The sequence below is a fragment of the Anolis sagrei genome, chromosome 1 (genome assembly GCF_037176765.1).
Source record: "Anolis sagrei isolate rAnoSag1 chromosome 1, rAnoSag1.mat, whole genome shotgun sequence".
In the NCBI taxonomy this organism is placed as follows: Eukaryota; Metazoa; Chordata; class Lepidosauria; order Squamata; family Dactyloidae; genus Anolis; species Anolis sagrei.
The window spans coordinates 66,799,041-66,825,151 of NC_090021.1; the positions used below are offsets into that span (position 1 = coordinate 66,799,041).

Here is a 26,111-nt window from a genome sequence, read left to right on the forward strand (position 1 = left end):
GGGGCCACCACTGGGAAGTTTGATGCAGATTCATCGTGGATTGGGTTCAGAGTGTTCTTTGATTCTAGGTTAACTATAAATCCCAGCAACTACAACTCCCAAATGTCAAGGTCTATTTTCCCCAAACTCCACCAGTGTTCATATTTGGGCATATTGAGTATTCAAGCCAAGTTTGATCCAGATCCATCATTGTTCACGTCAGCATATTTTCAATTTTAATGTATTACATTTGGCCCAGCCATTTTAAAACTGTTTATATGCCACTATTGATAGTTTTTTTTGTTATGTGATTTATATGATTTGTATTTTATTGATTGTTTTATTAATGTTGTGTTATTGATGTTGATGACGTATTTTGGGCTTGGCCTCATGTAAGACGCACCGAGTCCCATGGGGAGATGGTAGAGGGGTACAAATAAAGTATTATTATTATTATTATTATTATTATTATTATTATTATTATTGAGTCCACAGTGCTCTCTGCATGTAGGTGAATTACAACTCCAAAACTCAAGGTCAATGCCCACCAAACCCTTCCAGTATTTTCTGTTGGTTGTGGGAGTTCTGTGTGTCAAGTCTGGTTCAATTCCATCATTGGTGGAGTCTAGGTGAACTATAAATCCCAGCAACAACAACTCCCAAATTACAAAATAAATCCACCAATCCCACCAGTATTCAAATTTAGGCATATTGGGTATTTGTACCAAATTTGATCCAGTGAATGAAAATATATCCTGCATATCAGATATTTACATTATGTTTCATAACAGTAGCAACATTACAGTTATGAAGTAGCAACAAAAATCTTTTTATGGTGGGGGGGGAATGTATTAAGGGGCCACGGTATTAGGTATTGCAGTAAGTTGTAAAATGATCAACACCAAATGTGTGTGTTAAAGAAAACCTTATACTGTTAATCATTATGTGCAGCTGCTAATCCAGGTCAGCTAGTAAAATTGAGCCACACCCAGTGGGATATAACTGTATGTGTTTTAGAATACAGTTGCTTTTGCTCTGAGGAGCTTATGCTCACAGCATTTTGCTCAACCATTTGCGCTGCTCATTTGGAGGAAGATGAAGAAGCCATGCTCTTGGCATTCTGTAATTCTTACAAGGACTATGTAAGTTTGTCGCACTGTTTATTTTGTATGCAACACTGCAAGTTTATGTTTTGACTCTGCTGACAAAAGTAAAGTTTTTCTGTTCTTTTCCTCTTGCCTTTAAGCAAAGTTATTGTGTCTTTTGCATTGGACCAGACTAAATTCCGCTTAAGCATAACATTAGGAAGGTTGAGAATCACTGTTCTAGGTATATTTTCTGAACCGAGAAGAGGATTGGACTATTTGGCCTAGAGGGGCCTCTCCAACTTTATATTTCTATGTAATCATGGATTTAACAACACATTACCTGCCTATCTGTTTGAGTCTCATGGGGCTGTTTAGACATCCTATTCAATAAACACTGCAAACTTCCAGAAACTTGAGTCTTTTTTTCTGAGTCGTTAACACAGGAGACTTAATTCAACAACTTATTCCCAAATGAGGCAGTCACTTGAATCAGAGCTTCTTTAGACTTGTCACACCAAAAGAGTGAATACTTATGCAATACAAGAGCAGTTTATTTTTGTTTACTTCACTTTGTTTTACCATAAAATATTTTTCACCTTTACAGGGTTGTGCATCTTGTGTCCAGCAAGTAACGATGTCAGTGAAACTTACAACAAAATGTTAAAAGTCAGAGGAATTAATACTTCTGCAAGGGTATACATAATTTTGGTTAATAATTTATTGTGATGCCATATATGAACTTGCAGCCCAAAAGGGGCTTAAACTTCTAGATTAATTGACCAATTTGCAGTCAGCGCAGTCAGTAAATATTTCAGCACATTAAACAGGAGCCTGGTAGAGTTGAGTCCACGTGAACACATCTATCCCTACTGTAGTAGCTGGCTTCAACAGACTGGATTTTATTGGTGTCTAATGAATAATTCCTGAACGTGATAGTTTATCTATTAAATAATCTGACATTTCACTGCAAATTTTCTCCAAACCTCTTTGTTTATGTGTGTAAAGAATACTAGATCAGCCTAAATTTTGAGATGAGTATCAACCCTGACACACAATAAAAGGCCTCTACAGCACAAAAGAGAAAAGCCATGTTTACACTGGAGGAGCAGGGGAGGCAGACATGCTCACTGTGAATGTGGCTCTGGCAGTCTTCTTGACACATGCGGACTTCTACAAAGTATCCAGAGATTTTTGCCTTTAACTTGATTTTGCCCATAACTAAGCAAAGTTGGGCAAGGGGTCCTCAAACTAAGGCCCGGGGGCCGGATACGGCCCTCCAAAAGCATTTACCCGGCTCTCACTCAGGTCAACCTATGTCTGAAATGACATGAAAGTTCACAACAACAACAATCCTATCTCATCAGCCAAAAGCAGGCCCACACCTAACTGAAATACTAGTAAGTTTATATTTGTTAAAACTGTTCTTCATTTTAATTATTGTATTCTTTTAAAGTGTTTTTTGTACTACAGATACGATATGTGCGCTTGCATTCATTCATTCATTCATGTTTTTTCAAATTATAATCCGACCCTCGAACAATTTGAGGAACTGTGACCTGGCCCTCTGTTTAAAAAGTTTGTGGACCAATGCTCTAGAGTTTTCAGGAAACTGTGTATTTGTGGGTTTTGTCGTCATTTGGACAGCTAGATAAGGCCAGTTTTGACCCAATCTGTTGTCCACATGCATACCACTACCATGTGCTGATCAGTTCTTCATTCCTTGCTGGCTATAAAGCTACCAGCAAATGCTTGGCCAATATAGTCACATCTGCTGGGGTCAGATAGGGATGCCTGTGTGATCAACATGAGAGAGTGTTGCTCCTTGCTGAAAATACAACCATGGTGGACAGACATTCACAAGGTGCTTTATGGGCGGTGAGGACAGTAATAGTGACATGGATGACAAGGGAAGTGTCCAGTAAGGCTGATGCCATCTTACCCCAGCTGGATTGACTGGACACCAATGTAGCACTGCAGAGGTTCCAGACCAGGGCTACGGCCCAATCCAGAATATAATGCTCTGGACTGGTCCCAGAATAAGAGGCTGGCGTAGAAGTGCCCAGCGTGCATTCACTACATCTAGATCAGACAAGAATAATCTTGTCCCCCTCCCCAAAACAATATCAGGGACTTCAATTTTTTTAAAAAAAAAAATATCTATAGCCTACGCAAGAATTAAGAAAGTGCCTAGAGACTGTATCCTCCAGCTCATTTCTAAATCCTTCAAAGAGCTCATTATAAGTAAACAATATGAAACTCCAATAATGGTGGAAGGTCGCAAACTCCTGTTTCTCAAGGAGATCCCAACGAGGCTGCTAAGAAAAAGAAAAGAATTCGCCTTTTTAGTTACAAAACTGAAGAAGAAAGGCATTGTCTTCCGATGGCAGTTCCCCCAGGGATTGTCATTCTACTACAAATCTAAAAGACACATAATTTTGGACGTACCAAAAGCAGAACAATTCCTACGTAAATATAAGAGGGATTTTGAGGAGGTCACCAATCGAGAGGAGATACGCTCGCAAAGAAAGGGGATGCAGAAGGACCAGTAATCTTTAGCTGCGCCCCAGGGCCAACAAGCAGAAGTGGAAGAACAGAGTAGCCAGAAGGGGGCAGACGACGATGATGAAGAAGAAGAAGAAGCAGCAGAAGCAGAAGAAGAATTGAGACTGTTATGAGATTTTGTAATGTTTTGGAGGGTATATAACAATGGGTAACAAGATGTGGGGAGAATTTGTGGTTTGAGGAGGGGGGAGGGAGAAGGAGGAGAGGGTTAATAGATGAAATCACAGGGGTTAAAAATTATTTCTATGAATGCGAATGGTTTGAACAACTGTATTAAGAGGAAAAGGGTTTTTCACTTCATACATAAAAATAAGGTGGACATAACTTGCATCCAAGAATCCCATTTTGTATCAAAAGATAAACACTTACTAGTCCAAGATAAATTGGGACAGTTATTTATGGCGTGCAATGTTAAGAAAACCAATGGGGTATTGTTCTATATAAATAAGGATCTAAACCCAGAGAAAATATACGAGGATGAAGAAGGTAGAATATTAATGGTCAAAGTGAAGCTGCAACACAAATATATTCTTTTAGTAGGGATCTATGCACCTAACACAAATCAAAAAATATTTTATAAAAAGTTATCAAATATCTTAGCAGAAGTAGAGGAGAAAGAAATGTTATGGCTAGGTGACTTTAACGGGGTAATCGACCCAAAGATAGATAGGAATTTTAAAAGAAAAAAAGACTCTAAGGAAGGGAGACTCCCGGGCATCCTACTCGCAGATTTAAAACACTGGGATTTATACGACCTATGGAGGATACAAAAGTCAGACAGAAGGGAATATTCATACTATTCTCATAGACATGGATCATCATCCAGAATAGACTACATTTTCGCTACTAAAGAATTGGTGGTCAAAACTGAGAAGGTGGAATTCCTCCCCAGAGTGTTCGCAGACCATAACCTGATGTTGTTACAATTAAAAGGGGGAGTGTGGGAAAGGAAGCCCTGGAGACTAAACGATTACATACTGAAAGACCAAAAAATTAAGGATAAGATCAGGTTAGGAATACAAAATTACATCAAACAAGGGGGACATAGCGGTAAAGACAGTTTGGGACGCAGGAAAAGCGGTGGTAAGAGGTCTATTAATCCAACAACATGCTATTTTGTGTAAAAAAAGAAACAATATGCAATTAGAGATGCTCACTAAAATCAGAGAGAAAGAAAAAGAATTAGATACATCTAAGGGGGACAAGAAAAAAGCAAAACAAGAGTTAGTTAAAGTCCAGCAGCAATATGAATTATTCTTATCAAATGAATTAGAAAAGAAAATTATGTACAATAGGCATAATTTTTTTGAAAATGCAAATAAACCGGGTAGACTCCTGGCTTGGCAAGTGAAAGATCATAGGAAGAGACCACTAATTGCCAAAATAAGGCACAAAGGAGAGACAATTACGAACATAAGAAAAATTCAAAAGGCTTTTGAAGATTATTATAGAAATCTCTACAAAAATAATCCAATAGATATCAAAAAAATAGACCAATGCCTAGCGGACATAAAGGTCACCAAGTTCACAGAAGATATGAAACTAGATCTGGATAGACAAATAACATGGGAAGAATTGAATACGGCCATAGATAAAGCTAAATTAAATAAAGCCCCAGGTCCAGACGGATTCTCTGCTCTGTTCTATAAGGTATATAAAGAAGAATTAGGTCCGTTATTGCTATCTACAATGAATCAAGTACTCCAAAAAGGAGAGATGCCAGGGTCCTGGGAGGAAGCTACAATAGTTCTCTTACCTAAACAGGACAGAGACTTGGAGCAAATAAAAAACTATAGACCAATTTCATTGGTTAATAACGATTATAAATTATTTGCTGAAATCTTAGCAAACAGGTTGAAACAAATTCTAGCTAAAATAATACATGGGGATCAAGCAGGCTTTCTTCCAGGCAGACATCTAAGTCAAAATGTGAGAACGGTGATAGATATATTAGAGTATGCTGAACAAGACCCAAGCAGAGAGATTGCATTACTATTTTTAGATGCAGAGAAAGCATTTGACAATGTGCAATGGGACTACTTGATTAAAGTCTTGGATCATTTCGGAGTGGGTCCGTATTTCAGAAAGGCCATAGGAGCCATTTACTCAAAACAAAGGGCTACACTAAAAATAAATGACCAAATGTCAAGCTATATAGAAATTCAAAAAGGAACAAGACAAGGCTGTCCCCTATCACCGCTATTGTTTATTTGGATATTAGAAATCTTGAACGGAAGAATTAGAGAGGCAAGTGAAATCAAAGGAGTTAAGGTAAAAGGGCATGAATTTAAAGGGAAAGCATATGCAGATGACGTGGTTTGTTTTTTAACGGACCCGTTAAGAAGCATGCATACCTTATTGGAGATTATTAATGAATTTAGCACTGTGTCAGGTTTTAAAATTAATAAAGAGAAATCAGTATTTCTAACTAAAAACATATCTACAAGAAATATTGCTAAATTGGCGAAACTAACTAATTGTAAGGTAGTGCCAAAAGTAAAATATCTTGGAATATGGCTCCCCAACAAAAATAGTAAACTTTACCAAAATAATTACGACAAAACGTGGAAGGAGATTAAAAGAGACCTTGTAAATTGGCAAAGACTTCAACTTACCTGGTTAGGGAGGGTAGCGGTAATAAAAATGATGGTATTACCTAAAATGTTGTTTTTGTTTCAGAACTTACCGATTATCAAGGGAGTAAAGGTTTTCAAAAAATGGAAGAGAGATTTGGTCAATTTCATTTGGAAAGGCAAAAAAGCCAGAATTGCTTATAGGAACCTTATTGATGGGAAAGACAGAGGGGGCTTGGCTCTGCCAGACCTCAGATACTATTATGAAGCAGCCAACTTTAGTTGGCTAAAGGATTGGATCAGACTGGAAAATAAGGAACTGCTTAACTTAGAAGGACATAATCTAAGATATGGATGGCATGCCTATCTATGGGATGAAAAGGACAGGGTGAATAAAGAATTCAATAGACATTTAATAAGAGCCAGCCTTTTGGCAATGTGGAAAAGGTACAAGAAGGAGATAGAGCCCGAAATCCCCTTATGGCTGCGTCCACTGGAAGCTGTGCAGAGACCGGCCACACATTCTGAATCTAGAACTTACGAAGAATATTTAGTTAAACAGAAAGGGCAATGGACACTCAAAGGTAGAGAAGAATTGGGGATAAAAGATTGGTTTTGCTTCTTTCAATTGCATGATAGATTTAGGAAGGACGTAAAGGTAGGAATTGCCTCTAAAAAGTCAGAGCTAGAACTTATTTTTGAGAAGGGCAACAAAGGCCTCATATCCAGGCTCTATAAATTTATCTTAGAATACATTTTAATAGATAACCAGATAAAACCTGTTATGATTACGTGGTCCAAAGATTTAGGCAGAAATATTGATTTGGAAGAATGGGAACATTTGTGGAAAAAGGGGTTTAAATTTTCAGTGGCCAGCTCAATTAGAGAAAATATGTTTAAAATGTTTTATAGAACCTATATAACTCCAGATTTATTGGCTAAAATAGAGAAAACAGGACAAGGAACTTACTGGAGATGTAAGAAGGCGAAGGGTTCATTTTTCCATGTATGGTGGATGTGTAATATAGTTAAAGAATTTTGGGGAAAAGTGGTGAAGGAAACAAACAATATGATTAACAAAAAAGTTAAGAAAAACCCAGAAATGTGCCTTTTAGGATTATTTAGAACATGTATCAGTGCAGGAGATGAAGAAATTTGTCAATATTGCTTTGTTGCGGCAAGACTAATAATAGCCAAAACTTGGAAAGGGGAAAAAGAGTTATCTATTAATGATTGGAGAGATAAGTTAGCAGACTATATCCAAATGGCCAAGCTGACAAATAGCAGCAGAGGAGGAGATAATGAAGAATTTGCAAATAAATGGATGCTGGCACTTGGGTATTTGGAAAAGAAGACAAAGGTAAATTTGAAGATTGCCATAAAGGGGATTCAGTGAAAGAAGATATTTGGGTAGTTGTTGTTTTGGAATGCGATCCTGTTTTGAGGGATGTCGGAGGTCAGGGGGTGGGGTTCACAGGTGGGGGATAGAGGGTTAGGTAATGTTAAGGTATAAATAATTGTACAACCAAATCTGATTGTACATATGTTTGATGAGCGCTGAATGTTTACTCTTTTGTAAATTTTTTGCATATGTTTTCTTTGTTTACTTTTTTCCTTTTGTTTGTTTGTTTTGTTTTCTGCATACACTATAAAACAATAAAAATTTAAAATAATAATAAAAAAAATAAAAAATATCTTTATGTTTAAAATATTCATAACAAAATATTTTAACACAATTTTAAAGGTTGCAGGATATAGTTATAGGAACACATTTAAATAAAATCAGTACCTCCAAGTTTTTTTTTTCATAATTTAGTAGTTAAATTATCTTTGAAGGTACAAAACTAGCTTGAGAAATCTTAAGTCTTAGAAAGAGATCTTTGCTCAGGTCTATCTGGTCCTTATGGTAAATCAAGTATATCACCACATTGTTACTGTAGATATGCAATTGATTTCCATATGTTTTTATTTTCAGCAACAGGTAGTCTCTGAGTTACAAACATCTGACTTACAAACAACTCATAGTTAAGAATGGGGGTGAGATAATAGGATGTGAGAGAAATCTACCCCTAGGAAAGGAAAATCAACCCTGGAAGAAAAGTTATCTCAACTAAAGCTTTATCTCCAAGTTTTGTTTCCACGACAAGCCACATTTTTCAAAATCCAATTCTCACAGGAACAGAAAGTGAGGTGAAATCTTCTGAACACGGGCACATACTGCAAAACAAACACCACAGGGGTGTTTAACCCTTCTCTATGTTATCCAAAGCATACCCTCCTTCTCTCGCTTTCTCTCTCCATATATGTATGTTTGTATTTATGTATGTATGTGCCCGGAATTACACTTTAAAATGTACCTGTTCCAACTTACAAACAAATTCAACTTAAGAACTTACAGAACCTATCTTGTTTATAAAATGGAGAGGGCCTGAATATTCAACCGTCGTCTTGCATGCACCCCTGAACAAGAGACTTTCTGTATCTCAACACTGAAAATGAGGATAACAAACGTCTACATATGAACAATAGAATTTTTATATCTCAACACTGAAAATGAGAATAACAAACTTCCACATATGCTGTAAATTAATTGGAATTATGACAATGGGAAAAATAGTATCCCTCAATAATATGACCTCTAGAGGTGGCTTACCCTCAACTGGCAAGGATCAGGAACAGTGAAGGAAAGTCTGGTTCTACAAAAATGGGCAATTTTCAAAATGCTTCTGGAAAATTGTAACAAGGGAACACAAAGTCTTGTCAAGACTATGTGAATCTAGTTATTTAAAAGAAACACACTTATCCATATAAGAATTTAATCCCAGAAAGACACCTTAAGGACAACATTTATTGTGAGGTAATAACTGAGAAAATTAGAAGCACTTGACTTCTGCCATGTAGCTTCAGGGACATTATGATTAATACTTCATCTATATAGCCTGTTGTTCAATTAGATTTTAATTCATTTGTTACTAAGCCTTATTACTTAAGAAAGCAAGGACATCATGTCATAAACTTTTAGAAGAAATAATGAACTCTCTCATTTTTATTTTTAATTTAGGACTCCAATTTGGCAAACAACATGCTCAATAAAATCTCAATTTATGAACAGAAATGGAAGGATTTTTTTTTCATCTGTCAATAAATTAATTGAATGCATACTACTTTCAGCAATATAATACTGCAATAAATTAATAATTTTATATCACACTTTCTTCTTAACAATTAGTTAACAGTATGTCTAAAGCAATACAAATTAAAAACTATAAAACATTTGATAAAAGAATAGATATGAAGTTACAGTACTTTAAAAAGTATTAAGCAATTTATCAGGTTAAAGGATTAAACATTAAAACATTACAATTTATTAAAAAATATGAACCATAAAACACAGGAAAAGCACAAAGTATCATGAAAATTTCAACCCACTCAATTACCAAAAATTTGGTTGCACACAAACGTTTTCACTTGTCGATGGAAAAACAGTAAAGAGTGAAGTCTACTGGTCTTCCTAAAGGAGAAATACCAAAGACTAGGAGCAGCCACCAAACAAGCCCTCTTCCTTGTTCCCACCGAACAAGCCTGAGAAGGTGGAGAGACAAAGAGAAAGCCCTCTCCAAATTATCTTAGGACCCTTCCACACAGGCATATAATCCAGAATATCAAGGCAGAAAATCTCACAATATCTGCATTGAACTGGGTTGTCTGAATCCACACTGCCATATTTACCAGTTCAAAGCAGAAAATGTGGGATTTCAGTGTGAAAGGGGAGTTAAAATCTACTAGGCTTTTGCAGAGAGAGAGGAATCTTCAAATGATGCAATTCAAATCACCAAATTTTGAATAGTGCCCATAAACGGCCTGGCAATCAGAACAGCTATTGCAATGCTTCCTGTAGTCAGTTTCACTTGGCAATTTAGCAGTTCTTTGGGCCGAATGAAGCCCTTACAATGAGTGTATGAGATAATCATTATAAACAATTATAAATAGAAATCAACATTTGGATTTTTCATACTCATCATTTTAAATGAAGAATGATGCAAATCTGTTAGGGGAGATTCTTATTAAGCAGAGCAAGTCATAGTGAACATGAACAACACACTGCTCTTGTTCTAGTCATCTAGGCTCCTCTGAAGATGGCAGCCACAGATACAGGTGAAACGTCACAAGAGAATACTACTGGAACATGGCCACACAGTACAAAAAACTCACAGCAACCCATAAAAGCCTTTGACAACACAAGATATTCGTTATCAGGATTATTCAATAGCAGGAACCCCTCAGCTATGCATACCAGACTTTGAAAGCATCATAGCTTCAGCTATTATTAACTCACTTAACAATAGTTTTAAATCAATATCTCTTCTTCTTCTCTATAAAAGTAAAGCAATACACATTTCAATATTTTTAGATATCAGTTTAATTCAAATGTAGTTTTAGTTCAGTTCACAGTATAGCTGGTGAAATCATATGTTAGAAAAGCTTTTAGCTAAAGTAAAGCCTGACACTCTGGCAATTTGTTCTACATTTATAAATAAGAGCTCTGGCCTTTTACTCAGAAAGGAAAACATTATTATACATAGTTTAACTTAGTCTCATTTCTACAGATTCCTTTGACAAACTTTGCATACCCTGAGCAATCCTAACTCCTGCACTTCTTCAAATTTAATTTGTCATAAATTGATTGATCTTGGCAGTTGTCCCCCTCCCCCCAATATAGAGTATAAATTGAAAAGAGAAACATGCACTATACAGTACATGTCTTGTTCCCTTGTAGTATTATTGTTGACAGGACACAAGACCTTATTGCAGGCATGCGCAAACTTTCTAACTTGAGGGCCGCATAGTGGGCCAGAGTGGGCGGGCCAGGAGGAAGGGGGTTCTCGAAGCCCCCTCCCTGCCCTTTCCTTCCCTTCCTCTTCTTTTTAGGAGGCAGAAAGTTAAGGAAAGATGGGAAACATTTGGATTTCAAAAGGGTTAGCCTTCGTCAGGATGAGATGGTGGACAGGAGAGAAAAAGTATAGCTATTAGACCCCATACTGCCTGATGTAGAATCCTAGAATCCTAGAGCTGGAAGAGACAGCTCCCGATAGACAGCCCCTGCAGAAAAGCCTCCAGAGAAGGAGACTCCACCACACTCTGAGGCAGCCTGTGCCACTTTCTTACTCTCAGGAAATTCTTCCTAATCTTTCCAGTCGAATCTCTTTCCCCACCCTTTGAATCCATTGCTCCCTTGTGCCCTGGTCTCTAGAGCAGCAGAAAATCACACACACACCCCCTCAAGGGAACACCCTTTCTCATGTTCCCTCTCTACCTTCTCTTCCCCCCAGGAGGAAAGGAGGAAGGAAAAAGAGAAGGGAGGGTGGAAGAGAAGGGTAGAAGGAAGAAATGGTGGAAGGGAATGGAGGGAGGGGACAGAGAAGGAAGGAAAGACAAAAGGGAAGGAAGGAGGAAGGAAGGAAGGAAGGAAGGAAGGAAGGAAGGAAGGAAGGAAGGAAGGAGAAAGAGAGAGGGGGAGGAGGGAGGAAAAAGAGAAGGTAGGAAAGAGAGAAGCAAGGAGGGTAGGGTGGTGTGAGAGAGGATGATCTGAGAAGAGCCCAAGAGACCACATCCAGCCCCTGGGCCTGGGTTTGCCTAAATCTGCCCTAGTGAGTCCAAGATTTGAAATGGAATGATATGTACAAAGACAATTTTTAGGGAGTGCTTCATTACCATAGTTTTACAACCCTCTTATTCTGTTTTATCAACAATAAACTGGAACAGTGAGGAGAATGATGGAGAAATCTAACAGAATTTAAATACACATTTTGTGTTGTAAGAATCTAACTATAAAATATGGATCAGATGCTCAATATATACTTTCCTGCTTCACTCCTCAGACATATTTTCCCCTCATTTTAAAACTTTTCAAGGCATGAAGACTATGAAAGCATTGAAAAATTTAAAAAAATATCTGAATTCTACATTATTGTGAGGGCCAGCTCTTACAAAGGTGAAGAAGACAGAATTGTACTTTCACAAAAAAAACACAAAAAAAACCTAGGTACTAATCCTGCCCATTTCTTTTACTTGTGACATATAAGCTCTTACAGCTCTAGGGCAGATCTTTTTTTGAATTTGTTGGTCTTGTGCTTCTAGGTACTACTTTAACTGTCAGGCACCAGCATGGGACATTTAGTATTCCAAAATTATGTTGTTTCAAGCCCACAGTGAATTAGGCTTTCAGTATAGAATTCTGCGACATTGTTCTGTGAATATCTGGAAACTATTTCCCCAGATTTCACCCACCTGTTTCTGTTTTATATCTTTTTGCAGTGGAGTTTTTGTTTTTTTTTGTCCCAGTCAATGTAATTATGTTGGGACAAAAGATGTCTCATGACATTTTTAGAGACACATGATGCATTGCAACAGACTAATGTACTCTGGTTGTCAGTATGTTGAAGCCATCTGAAGAGACATTGAAAGTCTCAATGAGATCAGGAAGCATAAAGCATACATCTACAGGTTGATCTACCAGAGAGCTCTCTAAGCTCTGCCAGTGAATTCAGAGAATTGTTCCAGAAAGTTCTAAATCCCTCCACAAACAACACAATTCAGGATTCATTGGATAGAGCCATGATAGTTAAAGTGGGATTAAACTGCTATAATTGTATTACCCACTGTCACTTATCCTGAACAGACTAGAGTTTTAGTGGGGTCAGGAAATATAGTTCTCAGTTAAAATGTTTCTTTTTGTCCTATTGCATTTGGGCTTTCTGTGATAATACAAAGCTTACTACTGAGCACAGTGACAGCATTTTTCTAGTAATGGAAAACAGCTGCTAATGTTTTAGAAAAAAACAGTGAAATTCTGTAAACAGCCCCTCTTTATAAAAAATACAGAAAGAGGCCAATCATGAATGTTACCCTGCTTATACTGTTTTATTTTTTGCTAGCTAATGTTCTGAAAAGAGTATCATTTTGAGAAACAATTCCTGGTTCTTTTGCAGATCTTTTTTATTTGTTTTGTTTGGGAAATAGATTTTTCATGGCAATTTTTACATTTGACTAATTTGAAGCATTAGTCATATATTAGTATATTTGTTGCATATCATCCAAAGTACTCAGCAAAACAAGAAATCCAAGATTTCAGCATATTACCTTTCCTTAGTTCCTTTTTCCAACGAAGTATGTAAACCACAAAGACAAGTAATAAATAAACCTATCACAATGGGCCCTTGAAAGATCCATGTCAGTTAATCTTGTAAGAGTTGGTTTCTACTTCCCCACACAGTGCTCCTCTCCAAACCCTCACCCTCAATATCTGCTCTAAAGTACAATCCTGGAAAAAACTCTAGAGAGGAGTTTTGCGTGGTGTGGTGGTTTGGCAAAAGAGAGAGAGAGAAAAAAGATGGTCTGTTGGAGTGCCCATAAACACTGTGAGGTGAAGGCATCTTCCTTGGGACTTACTGCTAGGCCTTTTCTGTTGGCACAGGAGGACCTAATTAAACCATCGTTATGTTGTTAAATGTATCTAAGCAATGTAGTTAAGGAACACAAGGAGTAGCGAAGTCTCAAATTAAGACAATGCTATCCAATGAAACAAACAAAACCCATAAAGCTAAATGTTTGCTAAATGTATTACAGTTTCTGTTACTGTGAGAAAAAACATCTTCATTTTCCACACATTTTCCTGTGTATTTATCAACACAAGCATACTGATTTTTCTAATATAAAAATACTGTTGTTTATTGAACTATATTAAGTTTTATGGTAACATATTCAACTTCAATTCATTCTAATGATTATATAATTTATTGCAGTTGTAATGCACAATAAAATATTATGAAGCCTTTTTATGTGCTGGCAGGAGAAGATGGGAGAATATACTATTACCAAAATTGAGAGAAAGAGGGAATGTCCCATAATGCCTTGCTGGCCCAGCGCTATAAATCAACAGGCAATGTATCTATAGCTAGATCTGAGAATCCCAGTATTTGGAAACTATTATACAATTCCTTCAAGCCCTCTTTCAATCTCTCCTAACTTTCCCAAAGGACCTGAAATTTGAAATATCTGCAGCTGTGTTCTGAAGCTTCTCCTTGGCTAGGGATTCAAATCATCAATCCATTTGTAACAGTATAGTCATATTAAAGTCAAACAGACTGCTATAAAATTGATAGATTGTGAATTAGTATTTGTAGCTACAAATCCCATGCCTTGAAACAGTCATATCGACCTCAGTGATATTACTGCTAAGTAACTGGATAATGGGTTGCAGTCCTCTCCTTGAACTATGGACACAACAACCTTGAATAGTTTAATTTCCTGTTTCGCTACCAAGGTCACTGTTGAGTGTAAACTGTAGCCTGAAATTAATTTCTTATGCTAGAAACACTGTTCTGCCCCCTTCTCTTCCCTCCCACTCCCAACAGCCTGCAAGAAAATAGTGTGTTGCTGATTGAACATATATCTGTGCCTCATAATTTTTCAGAGCCCCTTGATTCTTGTATTGCATATTAAGCATGGAATTTCTAATATAGTTTGACAGTACTGGAGTAAGACCAACACAATAAAATTGTTCTGCATGAGGCTCTTTGTACAGGACAAGGTCAAGGAGTTAATAGGACAGGAGGCTATGAACGGTGTCCATTCAACAGCACTTTGAGCATGGCCTGAGTATAACTTATCCAAAATGCTTGGAACCAGAAGTGTTTTGAGATTTTTTTTCAGATTTTGGAATACCTGCATTTGCATACATGGCGATAATGAGTTATCTTGGAAATGGGGCCCAAGTCTAAAGAGGAAATTCATGCATGTTTAATATATACCCTATACACATATCCTATCTCAGACACCTAAGTGGACAATTTTGGATTTGGGAGTATTTTGAACTTAAGGGCATTCTGGATAAAAGATGCTCAACTTTTACCCATTTACTATGGTCTAAGGTCTATTGACTTACCCCTCCTAACAAATTATCCAAAAAGCACAAAGGACCAAATTTTGAAAGCATAGTTTGAATGCCAAAACATATGCCATCAAGCATATGAATGAAAACCAGAAACTTTTATGAAGTAACTAAAAGGAAAAAAAAATCAAGTTTTATTAATGTTTTTATTTGTGATACTCCTGAAAGCAATTTGATTGGCAGTCTTTATGAAAAATAAACATTTTATACAGAAAGCAAAACTGTGAGTATGAAACAAATCAAAGTATGTGAAAACATAAACATGAGGATCTTTGCCAGAAATTCAGCTAAGTGCCCCAAACTACTCACTACATTTAAACATGAGCCATTAAGCTAGTTTAAGACAGAATTGCCAGATTTTAAAAAGATATTAAAAACCTGAGATATACACTGTCATTTGTGTATCTAAATGTTGACAAATGTGGTAGTGATTTTTATTTTGTCTTTATTCTAATGACACTTTATGTGATCTGCTGTGATACTTCATTGTGTCATTTGGACAAAAATCATGGTGGCAATTGACTGAATTTATTAACTTAATTTGAGGCTTCTCACCCAACCAAGGGTTCCTTGGCTTGGCTTTGTGGCTGCCCCATCCTCTTGGAATTGCCTTCCCGAGCATTTATAAAATATTCCTTCCCTAATTGTTTCTAAGGCTGCATTTATCTTGCATAATAAATGCCGTTTGACACCACTACAACTGCCATGGTTCAATGCTATGGAATTATGGGAGTTGTTGTTAAATAATGTCTTCAACCTTCAACCTTTGCAGTCAAAGGAACCGTGGTGGCACCATGGGCTAAACCCTTGTGCCAGCTGGACTAATTACCTGAAGGTTGGGATGTTGACCTGAAGGTTGCTGGTTCGAATCTATGAGATGGTATGAGGTCCTATCTGTCAGCTCTATTTTGTGGAGATATGAGAGAAGCCTCCCAGTAGGGTGGTAACACATCTGGGTATTGGGCTTGAAGCACACATTGTGTGTGGGTACAGGTCATAGAAAAGGGACCTCTGGGGGAGTGAGCTTCTGTTGTTAGGCCAAGCTTCTGCCGACCTAGCAGTTCGAAAACATGCGAATGTGAGTAGATCAATAGATACCGCTCTGGTGGGAAGATAACGACACTCCACGCTCTCATGCTGGCCACATGACCTTGGAGGTGTCTATGACTCCTGCTCTTTGGGTTAGAAATGGAGATGAGCACCAACCCCCAGAGATGGACACAACTAGACAATGTCAAGGCGAAACCTTTATCTTTACTACCCCTGACAGATGGCCATCCAGCCTCTGTTTAAAAGCCTTCAAAGAAAGAGATTCCACTACCAGGCCTGAAGCCGGGGGGGGGGGGGTAGGAGTTCAAACCCCCCCCCCCCCCAAATTTTTCAGGTTAAAAAAATTTGGTTTACTCATGAATTTTAACTGGTTAATCAAATCCCTATGCTAAGTCTATGAGACTGCACCTGCAGAAAAATCATCAAATGCACTGGAAGCATATCTTATCTTGTCTGTGATGGACAGTTTTTTTCTAAATGTGAAGAGAACTTCTTCAGATTTCTGCAACATTGCCAGTGTCAACAGCTACAAATGAAAGGTCGTTTTCAACCCTTAAACATTAAGCACAATGAGGCAAGAAAGACTGACTGGACTTGCACTCTTGATTGTCCACCAAAGTTTATCAATATAGCTTGATTTCTGTCAAAGTGTATTGACACAGTTTTCAAGTGTTTCTAACAAACGTTGTGGTATTCTTTTGTAACTATAAATTATCAATTAGCAATCATTTTCAGTTATTTTAAGACTTGAAACTTTAACTAAAATAGAAATTTGATTTAATGAAGTCTATATAAAATATACTTGAAACCATATAATTTAAAGTATTTTATGTTATGGCACGATGAAACATGCCTGTTACCCTTTGTAGTCTTTTACCTAGGTCATTTCTATCTTAAATGCTGGTTATAAGTTTTAATACTTGTTTTATCAGTTTTATCTGCTGTTAATTCCACCCACATTGTGTGTTTTATTTATTATTTATTATTATTTACATTATTTCTATCCCACCCATATCAGCCCGAAGGTGATTCAGGGCGGTATACACAGTCGGCACAATTCGATGCCATAAAAATACATACATTAATAAGCAAAAAAAAAACCCATTATAGTTCATTTAAACATAAAGACAGAGCATAATAACAATTTAAAAACAAAGAACTATGTCTTCTCATTCAAATCCTCATCCATTCCATCGTCTTGGGCCGTTCCTGGGTCATTTTCCCATTCAAGTTTGTCTATCTATTCCGAGGTTCCAAATGCTTGCTCGAAGAGCCACATTTTTATTCTTTTCCAAGAGGTCAGGAGGGAGGGGGCTAATCTAATATCGCTAGACAGGCAGTTCCACAGCCGGGGGGCCACCACCGAGAAAGCCCTGTCTCTCGTCCCCGCCAGACTTGCTTGCGAAGCAGGCGGGATTGAGAGCAGGGCCTCCTAGGACGATGTCAAGTTCCTGGAGGGTTCGTCGGAAGAGACACGTTCGGATAGATAAGCTGGGCTGGAATCGTTTAGGGCTTTATAGGCCAAAGCGAGCACTTTGAATTGAGGTTGGTTTTAATCAGTTTTGGCTATTTTTGGCCTGACTAACCTTGCATACCTTGTATCTTATACCTTTTACAAAGCAATAAGGGTGTTTGGACTGTATTAAAAATGTTGTTGTGTTATCGAACTACTCTTCATGATTTGCTAAAGAAAGTTTCAACCCTCCCCGAATTTTTTTTCTGGCTACTGCCTTGCCCACTACATATTATAAATAATAATAATAATAATAATTTAAAATTACTTAACAACAACTACCACCTAACTAAGGGCCCTTCCCCACAGGAATTCCATTCTGGGGTGTTTTCAGAGGCAGCAAAGGAAGCGCAAGCCTGACCACGGGCGTCTCCAACCTACCACGGTGTTTTTCATCATGGCTTTGACGGTGAATCCATCGCTGACCTGTTTCCTGGTCCTTTTGGACTGCCGCAGGGGCTCCTGCAGCTGCGGGGGCCTGCTCCTGTAAGGGCTCAAGCCCTCTTTCTCGGCCACCATCTCCTCGGGCACTAAACAGTCCCAATGCCTTGCGGGACCCGGTGGGGCGGAGACAACGTATAAACGGCTTGACCACCAAGACTTCAAGCACACCAAGCTTTTCTGGACTCCCACCTCTTTCCCTCAAACTTCGCCCGCGAGCAGTTTTCGGAAAGGGTGAGGAGGGAGGGGGGAAGGGAAAGGGGAAACTCGGCCTGTTTCTAACACTAACTCGCTTCTAAGGACTCCGTTGCTAAGCAACGCATCAACAACCTGCCCGGGCGGACTCAGAATTCCGGCTTCGGGAAACCTTGGTCTCCCTGAGCATGCGCTGCATTTCTGCGCATGCTCAGTCACGAAAGACGAAGCCCCTTTGCCTGTAGTTTTGCCCTCCCTTTCATGCCCGCGGAATCTACAAGTGGCCCCAAACTCTTCCCGGAGTTTTGGACTTCAGCTCCCAGAATCCCTCTTCATTGGCCACGGCAGCTGAGGCTTCAGGGAGTTGAAGTCCAAAAAAACGGAAGGACTAGCGTTTGGGCTCCACTGTTCCTAGCATGAGCTGTTGTACCAAGTGGAAAACACCGTGTTAAGACTGGAGGAAATCCTTGACGCGCATGCGCAGCAGTTATCGGTGGAGCTTTTTGCCCGGTTTCCGCCTTAACTTGCTGCAGAGGTTTTCCAGGGTTGAGCATACTTCATTTGAAATGCTTGGGACCAGAAGTGTTGTGGATTTCGGGATTTAAAAAAAACCATATTGTAATATAGTAATGCTAATATATTAAATGTAATCACTACTGCTAATATATAATGATATACTGTTTTATTATTGTATATTTTAAGTTATAATGATTTTGCTTGTTAGCTCTTTGAGATAATGCGGGATATAAATCTATACAATAAAATAATTTGCCTATAAGTCTATAACACACTGATTGACACTACAGAATCCATTAATTATCCATATCCATATAATAATAAGAATAAGAATAATAAGAAGAAGTTTTGGAGCACAATACTCCTGATCATGTTAAAAAACAAAGTATGGATTGTCGATGTTGCAATCTCAGGTGACTGCAGGATTGACAAGAAGCAACTGGAAAAGCTGACACGATATGAGGATTTAAAGATCAAACTGCAAAGACTCTGGCACAAGCCAGTCAAGGTGGTCCCAGTGGTGATCGGCACACTGGGTGCAGTGTCTAAAGACCTTGGCTTGCACTTAAACACAATTGGCACTGACAAAATGACTACCTATCAGATGCAAAAGACCATCCTACTCAGATCTGCACACATTATTTGGCAATACATCACACAGTCCTAGACACTTGGGAAGTGACTGGTGTGTGATCCAGTACAACAGCCAGCAGAGTGGTCTTGTTTGCTGTGTACTCAACTTCTTGTGTTTATTATTATTATTATTATTATTATTATTATTAAAAAGACTGTGGCACAAGCCAGTAGAGGTGGTCCCATTGGTGATCGGCACACTGGATGCAGTGGCTAAAGACCTTGGCCTGCACTTAAACACAATTGGCGCTGACAAAATGACCACCTATCAGATGCAAAAGGCCATCCTACTCGGACCTGCACACATTATTTCCCTAGACACTTGTGAAGTTACCAACGTGTGATCCAATAAAACAGTCACTAGAGTGATCTTGTTTGCTGTGTACTAATCTTGTTGTGTTTTAAATAATAATAATAATAATAATAATAATAATAATAATAATCTTTATTTATATCCTGCCTTTCTCCCTTACAAAGGGACCCAAAGTGGTTTCCAACATATAAAATACAGTGAAATACAATACAAAATCTGCAGCAACCAAAATACAAAACATAATAAACAATTAATAAAACAAACATAAACATTTTAAAACCAGTAAACATAATTGTGTCTTCTCAGAACTTATTCCACTTTTTGCATATTGTACTTCACATTGCTCAATGAGGACTGACCTTCTCATCAACCTAGATTTATCCACCGAATGCTTACTTGAATAAGAAGGTCTTCAGCTGCCGCTTGAATGATATTAGGGAGAGTGCCTGTGATGGCACACCAGGGAGATCTAATGAAAAACCCAAATGTGTCTGGCTATTTTCCCAGTGACCATCGATATGCCCTAATTACTATAATTCCCCCAAAATAAAACTCTATAAACAAGATTAAGTTTAACCAAATTGAGTTTACTAAACAAACAAGATGAATTACAACAATGTACAAAGGTGAAGATTAATTATGATGGTATAACTGAGGTAAATATAACTATACACTATGGGGGATGATGTAACTATCTATCTATGACAAATATTATCTATCCTTTATTACATATATTATCTATAAACTATCTATCTAACTATCTATAACTATTCTATGGCAAATACAACTATCTACGAACTATCTATTATAAACTTTAGGGCAAATACTATCTATAAGGCAAATACGTGTTATAAACTTTAAGGCAAATACGGCTATAACTATTCTATGTATATTACTATCTATCTATAAGCTTTGGCAAATACGTGATTAGGATGGCCTGTTCAAATTGCTTGGCCAGACCAGACACTATCTGGCAACTATCTATAAGCTAAGACTGACAAAGAATGGGAAACGAAGTTCTATAACCAGCCCATTCTGGCTCTGAGTCAGAATGGGCTGCACCAACCGAACTCGGCCTCTAGGGGAACCTAAGCTCTCCCCTAAACTTGGTAAAATGGAACAGTCCAACTGAGAAATAAACAGGCCGAGACATCACACTCCCCGCTCAAATTTGGAACAAATTTGCATACACAAACTATAACAAATCACTTTATACAATTAAATACAACAAACTTTAAACTTTTAATAAAACCACCAAGTCTGTGATAAGTCTTTGGTGAGTATCAGTCTTTCAGTTGGAGTCCGTCTTGATTGGAGTCTTCCTGATATGGTCATCCACACTCGGACACTCTTCTTGGGTAACACCCGTATGCCAACTGTTCCAGGAAGCACTTTGGTCCTTTAAAACAATGTCTCTTACCCTGACATCCTCGTGGGAGTGCTGTCCAACCTTTCTTCTCTGGAGTTGACTCAGGAAGCTCCGGAAAGGTCAATGGTGTGTTGTCCTTTGGAGAACCTGGGTCTGCGAGGCATCCGGAACCCGACAGCCAGCTGGAACGCAGCAACCTCCGAGCAGATGCCCCTCGGGAAATGATGTCTGCAGGTCTCTCCTCAGCGGCGACATGAATCCACCGACTTGGCTCAGCACAGGAAATGCTCTTGTTGCCATCTGGCCTATTGCTGGTCTCACACGCAGTGTTCGGCCCCAAACGAATGGAAACCTGGCAAGCTGACTTTTTGAGCAATGCCTTCTTGTGGGATGGCACTGCTTCTTTGTTTGGAATGTCCATAAATCTTTGTTCTTCTTTGGAGAAGCTTAAGTCAACGTCCCTACAAGCGGATTCAAAAATTGACGAGTTGTCAATTATCGAACTTGAACAGCAAACACTGATCTGGCTTAAACAGCTTTGCAATTGTGTAGGGCATGACTTGGAAGATTTGCTGTAGCCCACTAGCTTGGATATGGCTGGAGGGCACATTTTGTCCTTGCAGACTGGCCCTATGACTATCCACCCTAACGGAAGCTTCTGGGCGATAGGAGCTCCTGGAGGGCCTTTTATTTGTTCTAGGATTTGAAATAAATCCGGACAGTCTGAACCTAAAAGGAGAGCTATGTCGGCCTCTAAGTCTAAGTCAGGGATCTGACTTTTAAGTCTCTTCAAATGAGGATGACTCTCAACCACTGATTTGGTTACTATTTGACCTTTGTTCCTTGGTATGGTGGAACACTCAAGCAATGCAGGCAACTTGAAACTTGTCTTGCTACCACACGGAGAGATGGTGAAGCCTGATGTAACTCTTCCTTGCAGCTTCTGTTGGCCAGTGCAGGTGGACATTACGTACTCTATAGTTTTGGCTTTGATGTTGAACATATCAAAGAAACTAGGGGTAGCTAAAGACGCATCGCTCTGGGAATCAAGGGCAACATAAAGTCTCTTCTTCAGTTGAGACTTTCCTTGAGGGAAAACCTCAGCCAAACAAATCGGGTGGCAGATACGTTGCTGATCGGAGCCCTGACATAGCTTGGTGCAAGCTACAGCGGTATTATTTTCTTCCTTGTGAAGACTAGGATCAGGCTTGGTTGCAGAGCTCGACCCTCCCTCTTCAGAGTTGACTGCTTTACTCCCGGCTTTGAAATTGTGCATGGCAGTACAATGTTTTGCACTATTGCACTCCGTACATTTTACTGTAGACTTGCAGTCCCTTGCAAAATGTCTTTGGGAACTGCAACACCTAAAGCAGACCTTTGCCTTTTCCACTATGGCAACTCTTTCATCGTAAGGCCTTTTAGCAAACTTGGTGCAGTCTGCGAGACTATGGGGCCTTTTATGTAGAGGGCAAAGAATTTCTTTAGTCTCTGGTCCACACTCAATAACTTCTGTGGACTTAACAGAAAAGGCAGACCTTTTGGCACCATCTGGCAGGTTCTTCTGAGCTTCAAAAGACCTTTCCTGTCGAGGGCCTTGGTAAAGAGTGGGAAATCCTGTTTGAGGATCATTTCTTTCTCTTGCAGCTCTGTTTACAAATGCAACAAGGTGTGCAAAAGATGGGTATCTTTGCATATTCTGCTCTTTATAAGTGAAGACTTCTTTTCCCCATGCTTCTTGAAATTGGAAGGGGAGCTTTTGCAGAATTTGCCTCTGTGTGATGTATTGGTTTAGACATGCCAATCCAGGGAGCTGTGGGTTGGCCATGGCAGATTCTAACTCCACTAACAGGTCACTTAAATCCCATAGTTGCTTACAGTCCTTGAGTTTAAGAACTGGAAAACTATGAAGTCTATTTAGGAGCGAAGTCTCTATTTCAGAGGAGGCCCCATATCTCTCTTGCAGTCGTGACCAGGCAGAATCTAGCGCCCTTTCAGGGTCTGATACATGAGCGGCATAGACTCTCTGAACTTGTGGCGCAGAAGTAGGACCCAGCCAAGAAATGAGTAAAGTAAGCTCCTCATCAGCAGATAACTGTAAATCTTTTATAGCCCTTTTAAAGGTTGTCTTCCAAAGGTGGAAGTCTTCTGGCTGGTCTGAAAACTTTTGAACCCCCTTATCTTTTAAGTCTCTCTTGGGGCTTTTGAAGAAGGAGGGGTTCCAGGCCACAGATGGCATGGAAAACATTTGATTTGGCGCAGAAAAGACTGCTTTTTCCCTCCCTGTGCCTTCACCCTGACCCAAAGGAGAATCACCTGAGGCTATGGTTTGGCTGGGGAAGGAATTCTGGACACAAGGTGCATTGTCCAAAAACTCCACTTTAAGTTCTTTCTCAGGTTTGGGGTCAGGGAGGGACCAGTTGGCAGGAACAGGGGAACAGGTGGGGAGCATAAAGGACTGGCTCCCCGCTGTAGATTTCTGCACTTTGACAGGACTCTCATCTTCGTGAAAGACAGCTGCTGATGGCTGATGGTTAAGCTGAGATGCAGATCTTTTCCCCTCAGCATTAGGCAGATCCTCTATTGTGTTGGTATAGATGGGGCTTAGCTTTTTGGTGGTGACATCTTTGTCAGACAGGAGAAGAAATGACATCTTTGATTCGATGTCCTCCTGAGGCAGCAGCCTAACATTTTCAGGAATCAACTCATCCTGAAAAGCTTTGGCAAGAATTCTTGCCCTAACAGCAAGCTTGGCCGCTTCCTTGGCCTTTTCAGTTATATTTCTTTTGCTTTGTAAAGCTGATAGCTGGGCTTCCATTTCAGCTTGCTGTATAGCCTGCTTAGCTTCTAGTTGAGAGAAATCTAGCTCCTTCACAGCCATAGCCGATTCAGCTTCTGCCTGCAATATTTGCGCCTTGAGCTTCATCCTCTCAACTTCTTTGAAATGTTGAGCTGCCACAGAAGAAATCTTACTGTGGGAAGATGAGGCACTTTTGCTGGAATGTACACTGGAATGTGAACGGTGGCTAAGTGATCTGACACTTAGGGGACGCTGAGGGTAGAAACCCTTGCTGGACTTGGGGCTTCTAGGAGGGGATAAAGAGTAAGCCTCCCTCAGCTGAAATTCCTGAAGCTGAAACTGTGCAGCTTCAAGCACGGCATTAAATTCTCTTTCTTTACTTTGATAGTCCAATGACAATGCTTGCAGTCTTGCTTGGGCATCATCATCATTGATGTTTGTAAGGACTTGTTGTTGCCTTTCTATACTAATTTTCCAGAGTAAAAAACTATCCTGGAGCTCTTCTTTGTGCACTGCTATTACCTCAGGGTCTCTGGAGGCTGACAAGGTGTTCATGCTATACTGCACGTGTTTCCAAGCACTTTCTGCCTTCACAATTAAATGACTTTCCCTTTCTAGCAACAGCTGTAGGGCCTTCTCTGTGGGGTGCCTAACCCTATGTGAACGGGAAATGTGTACATGTCTGTCTGCACTTCCATCAGAAAGCCCATCCATTCTTGTTGTATGCTGGTTGCTGAGGCAACAACTCTATGTGGGTGAAGAGGACTGAGTGTGAGGCAAAATGTTCACACAGCCTACTGTCACCACCTATACTATAACAGCAAAACAACAATTTACTGGAATAGGTATAAGAGTCTTCTAACTCCTTTTCCTCAGAAAAATGCCAGAACAGGCGCCAAAACACCTTTTCCCGCTCTTTCTACACTATCAGCACAAAATCCCATAGAAATCTATGTATACTGGTGAAGGCAAAATGGCCGCCGCTTCTTTTTGAGGGGACAATAAGGCTGTCACAGTTCTGATGTTACTATAATAGGATGAACACAAAATGGCTGCCAAACTGTAAAAAACCCCTTTTGGCGCCAAATGCCCCCTTAAGACAAATAGCAGGTGCTAGCTTTGCCCTTTTCACTCTCTGACAGGAAACAAGCCTCCAATGTCTTTTAAAAGGGCAGGCAGGCAGCTTTTTTACTTTAAAAGCTGCCCCTAACTCTCCTTACTATAAAAGTATTCAATTTAGCAACACTTCACCCAAGTATTCCTATAACTTTGTTACACTTTCCAATGGAAAAGTGGAAACAGTGCCTTTTTCTCTCACACACCCTGAGGGAGAGGGCTCTCTCTTTTCTTTCTATAAGCGATCCGAATCGGCCACAAGGCCGATCAGGCTCCCAATCACTATGTAAACAGTGCTTTTTCTTCTCTCACACCCCCTTTGCAGGGAGTGGGCTCTCTCTTATAACTTTCTATAAGCAATTTGAATCGGCTACAAGCCGATCAGGATCCTAATCACTGTGATGGCACACCAGGGAGATCTAATGAAAAACCCAAATGTGTCTGGCTATTTTCCCAGTGACCATCGATATGCCCTAATTACTATAATTCCCCCAAAATAAAACTCTATAAACAAGATTAAGTTTAACCAAATTGAGTTTACTAAACAAACAAGATGAATTACAACAATGTACAAAGGTGAAGATTAATTATGATGGTATAACTGAGGTAAATATAACTATACACTATGGGGGATGATGTAACTATCTATCTATGACAAATATTATCTATCCTTTATTACATATATTATCTATAAACTATCTATCTAACTATCTATAACTATTCTATGGCAAATACAACTATCTACGAACTATCTATTATAAACTTTAGGGCAAATACTATCTATAAGGCAAATACGTGTTATAAACTTTAAGGCAAATACGGCTATAACTATTCTATGTATATTACTATTTATCTATAAGCTTTGGCAAATACGTGATTAGGATGGCCTGTTCAAATTGCTTGGCCAGACCAGACACTATCTGGCAACTATCTATAAGCTAAGACTGACAAAGAATGGGAAACGAAGTTCTATAACCAGCCCATTCTGGCTCTGAGTCAGAATGGGCTGCACCAAC

At 39.1% G+C, this 26,111-nt stretch overlaps 1 protein-coding gene across 2 annotated transcripts in view; it reads right to left on the reverse strand.

Annotated features, from left to right (window-relative positions):
• Nucleotides 1-18,781, reverse strand: part of PACRG (parkin coregulated) — a 269,545-nt gene extending 250,764 nt beyond the window's left edge. Inside the window, exon 1 of one of the 2 annotated variants that reach the window (XM_067465736.1) lies at nt 18,093-18,781. In XM_067465736.1, the coding sequence (XP_067321837.1) occupies nt 18,093-18,234 (142 nt within the window). In that variant the 5' untranslated portion in view covers nt 18,235-18,781. The remainder of the gene's footprint in view (nt 1-18,092) is intronic. The other variant, XM_060753693.2, reaches the window with a different exon arrangement.
• Nucleotides 18,782-26,111: the final 7,330 nt, after the last annotated feature.